Source organism: Dipodomys ordii, unplaced genomic scaffold (genome assembly GCF_000151885.1).
Source record: "Dipodomys ordii isolate 6190 unplaced genomic scaffold, Dord_2.0 Scaffold16, whole genome shotgun sequence".
NCBI lineage: Eukaryota > Metazoa > Chordata > Mammalia > Rodentia > Heteromyidae > Dipodomys > Dipodomys ordii.
In genome coordinates, this window is record NW_012267232.1 from 2,160,623 (window position 1) to 2,165,891 (window position 5,269).

Genomic DNA, 5,269 nt, shown 5'->3' on the forward strand with positions numbered 1-5,269 from the left:
AAAAAAAAAAAGAAAGAGGGAAAGGATAACACTGTTCTAACAGAAATGTACTCATTACCTGACATATGTAACTGTAATCTCTCTGTACATCACCTTTACAATAAAATTTTTAAAAAAATTAGTGGGCCCTCACTGGAGTTTGACTTGATGCTGGGGTCTTGAGACAAAATGTTTGGTGAGAGACAAATCCTATGTAAAGATCAGCATTTAGACTCATGGCTATCAGTGCTGGGTCTTCTGGAGCCAGTCAGGGGTCAGAAGGGAGCTCCTCTTTCTCGTCTTTGTATCTGAGAAGACAAATTGCAAATATTGAGACTCTCTGTTTTTCCTTTGGGGAATAGCAGGCTGGATTGGTCTTGCTCGAATTTTGGAGTCCAAACTAATGGTTGACTTCTGTAAGTGAAAAGCAACTTCTTCCTTTTCACCATGGGAATAACAATTGTTACCTCTGCAGAGCTTTGGGAACTTCTGTGACACCACAAATATGAAGTACTGTTTCTTGCCTATTTCCTAGTACCTTTCTCTTGTCCCTTGCCCCACCAGTCATCCTACTTTTTTTTTTTAAGCTCAGCAATTTATGCTGATCAATATATTCTTTTCAACTAATGACAGAAAGTAGGTCTTACTTTTCCCCTGAGATCCTGTTTAAAGATGTTTGCTTCTCTGTAAATGATAGTTTTCATGTTCTATAGGTGAAGTGTGGATGTGATTATTTTTAAAATTATTATTATTACTATTATTATTATTTTGTTGGTCATGGGGCTTGAACTCAGAGCCTGTGCACTGTCTCCACTTCCAGTTTTTGAGAAGTTCATTGGAAATAAGAGTCTCATGGACACTTTTCTATCTGAGCTGGCTTGAAACTGCTATCCTTAGATCTGAGGATCTGAGTAGATAGGATTACAGGTGTGAGCCATCAGTACCCAGCTTAAAATAATGTTCATTAGCATTCATTAATAGTGTAAGGGAGTTTCATTGTGATCATTCTACAGTTGCATACAGTTGTACTTTTGTAACAAGAACTTAAAGATTGCTTTTGCTGGGCCCACATATTTACTAACAGCAGAAGAATGCTTAGCATTTCTGCCTCCAGTTGCACATGTCTCAGCTCTAAGCCATTCTGTGGTAAGTTTTCAGTCACTTTGGAATTTGGGAAGACAGGGCTGACTGAGGACATCTTTATGACATCTTGCATTCCCTAAGGAACAATAAAACCTCCTCAGGATAGACCATCCAGGAGGCAACAATAACTTGTTTATCTTGATCAGTGATAATAGCCATAATTACTTCTCTGGAACTTCTCCCCAAATAAAAACTAAAACAAGGACCAACTGAAGTACCAGGCCGAAGACCTCCCAAAGACCACCAGGGAGCTGTCGCTGATGTAAATGCACAAGAGTCGTTTATTCCAGCTGGAGCCAGACTCACAAACTCCTGAAGCAGCAGGTCAGAAATTGTGAGCCCCGACCCTTCCTCTAGCAGGGTTTTTGTAGGGTTTTTAGGGACTTCTAGGTGTCATTACAACACTTAACAAATCATATCACACCGTGGGAAAATCATAAAATAATTCTAAAAGATGATTAGCTAACCAGTATCGGGAACCAACCAGGTACTGGGGATTGGCTGGTTCATGGGGTTGATGCTCTTCAAAATGATTGGCTAAAGCAGATGGTCTGAGCTGCAACCAAGTGGTCTTTCACTTGTAGGAACATCTGGAACTTTGGGTTTTTCCTGTTATCTGCTGATTAGCTGTAGTTAGTGCTATTTACCGTAAAGGGTTGTTCCTGGAATTTGGGCCCAAGGGCATCAAGGGGAGTTGCTGACACATTTCCCGGACAAAATGGAATCCAAACCTAAAATTGCTATATTTTGGTCATGCTTCACATTCCCCCCTCTACTAGTGACTAAGGGGCCAATCATGGTCCCTTGATATCTGTTCTATGTTAACTTCATCTTTGGGCTGATACTGAGATCTGAGAACCAGTACCCAGACCACATTAACCAACTCTTTTACAAAGGTTAATAGCCTGTTAATCATGCAAGGACCAATTTTGAGTATCAGAATTAACAATAATCAGGGGTCCAGCCAGAGTCATTAGGGATGTAAAACCATCCAGTATCCAGGTTGGTAGTGAGACGTTTACAAAGCCCTTGGTGCAATTTTTCTAAGACCCTCGTGTTTTCTTCTACCAGTCTTGACTGTATATCACAGTTAACTTAATTTTATGCCAGATGTATTCATAAACTCCTCCAGGTGACTGTCAGGCTGCCATTGAACTTTACCCATTAGGGTGTGCAGCAACAGCAGCAGGGTCTCTCAGTGGCTCCAAGGGACTGTCACACCTTGTTCTGAGCTACAAATTCCTATACAGACTGGTTAAGGATACAGTACATAGACTTGGCAGGCTGTGGCTCCACTGGTTTTTAAGACCGTTTAGACAATGACCTAGGACAATTTACCAAGATGACAACATTTTTTAAAGTAGATAGTTCTTTTAATAAGGCTGGGATTTTACTACTATTTCCCATGCCTTTTCCTTCTGTCTATTTTGCTACATCTTTTCAAAAGTGACTCTGGTCCCTTGATGTTAAAAGGGAATGATGGGCGAAGGTTCATCTTCTGTAACTTCTTCAAACTTCTTCAGGGGTGTTGATCCTACCTAGCCAGTAACCTATAACCTTAGCCTATTTACAAAGAGGTTACTAGGGTTAGATATCATTAGGAACAATATTTTAACTTTTGATAAATGCACAGACCTTTTCTCCGGTTACAGTGGTGTAGCTGGTTTAGCACTCTGGTTTGCAAAAGCATCTTTCTGGATGAGTTAGGAATGTGATCTCTAGTGACCCTAACCATGCCTAAGTTACTCGTGCAGGCCTTCAGACAGATATCAATAGAAACACACTCTCAGGTTAATAACCCCCTTTTTTTTTTGAACAGATGAATTTCATATAGCTGGTGTCAGCTTAGTTACTGCCAATTAGGGCTTTTGGCACATACATGGGGTTGGGATTTAAACTATCCCCCACATTTTATAACTTTAGCTTTTTAGTACTATCATAGATGACTGTCAAGTTCCTGTCCCTTACAAGGTAGATAGTCATGGACAATAGGCATGCTTAGAAACTTCCCATGATCTCCTGGCTCTGAACAATTTTTGAAGGGCCACGCACAAATGACTCTAGGATCTGACATTATTTCTGCCATCTAAGCAGTGGCTTACTGCCTCTAGATGCTCCTCCATTGCTTTCATCCCAGGAGTGTCTTCTCCACACTGGGATAAATGCCTCATTGGCATTTCCTTTAGTTGGCCACTGGACTTGAACTCGAAGCCTGAGTGTTGTCCCTCAGCTCTCCAGCTAAAGGCTAGCACTCTACCACTTTGAGTCCTAAAGCAACTCTGCTTGCTCTTTCAGCACTCTGCTGGCTAATTAGAGATGACAATCTTACAGGGACCTTTCTCTGCCCGGGCTGGCTTCAGACCAGCTTGCAGATCAATGAGTCTTATAAAAGGCCATTTTACTCCAATTAAAGGCAACAAGGTAGTCAACATAGAAGTCACTTTTAAGCATGCTCTTACCTGAAACTTATTAAAAGCCAAAGTTACATCTGACAAACTTACAAGAATCCTCACTCCTTTTTGTGGGCCTGCTGGGAACTGTTACAAAAACCCCTATAAGAGCAAACTGAAATAGCAATTAAGCAATTATTTTGGTAATCCTAATTTTTCTTTTTTGTACTTTGAGGCAAATGTTAAGAACAATTTTACTTTTAAACTTTATATCCAGAAGTCCATTCCTAATTTTCTTTCAGCCTTTTATTAATCTCTTTTAATATTTTATACTTCAGTTTTCATTTGCATTTTGAAAAGATCCCTTGAAATCTTGAGGCCAAGTGTCACTCATTGCCTCTTTGTCGCTTGTTTTAAAACAGATACACATTAAAACTTTTAAACTCAAATGACAGTTTTTCCTTAATGCAAAAATTACAATCATCAGCCGGGCACTGGTGGCTCACGCCTGTAATCCTAGCTACTCAGGAGGCTGAGATCTAAGGATCACGGTTCAAAGCCAGCCCTGGCAGGAGAGACTGTGAGACTCTATCTCCAATAAAACCGGAAGTGGCGCTGTAGCTCAAGTGGTAGAGCGCTCGCCTTGAGCTGAAGAGCTGAGGGACAGCGCCCAGGCCCAGAGTTCAAGCCCCACGACCGACAAAAAAAAAAAATTACAATCATCACCACTGTACCAAGAAGCTAGACTTAACACCTTTATGCCTTAAAAAAAATCCAATTGCAGAATATCACTGAGAGCAAATCACATTATACAAATAAACTTTTTTAACCCTCTTTTTAAGGCCTTTTTAATTTTAATAATTCAAGGGGCAGTTTTAGCAATACCAATCAGATCACCACATCACTCATTTTTACCATCATGTTTCCAGTGTTTATCTGCAAGGAAAAGAGACAGGACAAAGATGGGCCACTTGGCCTCTCCTATAGAATGGGCACACACCCAATCCAACTCTTTAGGGTTAGATGAACTGCCTTTGTGCCAGCTTGCCCTCTTCCACCATGCGTGGACTCCCCCAGGGCCTATCCCACCATGCATGACCAGCTGAGCTGCACTTCTGCCTGTTCACCCCTCACCCAGAAACATAGGTCTTCTGTTGGCTTTTAAGTTTTTCCCTTTTCTTTTCCATTGGTCCTTGAATGAAATACACAGTTTTAGACAGACAGAACAGGTAAAGTCTTTGACAGTGTTAAACCTTTACATTTAAATTTCTAATATTTATCCCAAATTTTAGCAAAGGGAACTAAATCCCAAACAGCCAAGTAACTTGTTTTGTTAAGCCAGATAGCTTGATTACAGTGTAAACAGCCTTATGCATTCTAAAATACCAGATTTTTTTTTGGGGGGGGTGGTTGGTTGTGGGGCTTGAACTCTGGGCTTCTGGGCTTGGGCTCTATCCCTGCACTCTTCAGTGCAAGTCGAGCACTCTACCGCTTGAGCCACAGCGCCACTTCTGGTTTTCTAGTGGTTAATTGGCAATAAGAGTTTCATGGACTTTCCTGCCTGGGCTGACTTTGAACTGTGATCCTCAGATCTCAGCCTCCTAGTAGCTAGGATTACAGATGTGAGTCACTGGCACCCGGCTAAAATATCAGATTTTAAGGTACCAGATTTCTAATTTTCAAGTTAAAGAATCCTTAAAAAGCCATTTAAAACATTGTGAAAATTCTTAAAATATTTTTTGGTAATGTCCAAACGT

At 40.7% G+C, this 5,269-nt stretch overlaps 1 protein-coding gene across 1 annotated transcript in view; it reads left to right on the plus strand.

The window, feature by feature from the left end:
* Wdhd1 (WD repeat and HMG-box DNA binding protein 1) overlaps positions 1-4,096 on the plus strand; it is an 83,500-nt gene extending 79,404 nt beyond the window's left edge. The window contains exons 25-26 of the mRNA XM_013012216.1: positions 3,891-3,897; positions 4,085-4,096. Coding sequence (XP_012867670.1) covers positions 3,891-3,897; positions 4,085-4,086 — 9 coding nt within the window. The 3' untranslated portion in view covers positions 4,087-4,096. The remainder of the gene's footprint in view (positions 1-3,890; positions 3,898-4,084) is intronic.
* Positions 4,097-5,269: the final 1,173 nt, after the last annotated feature.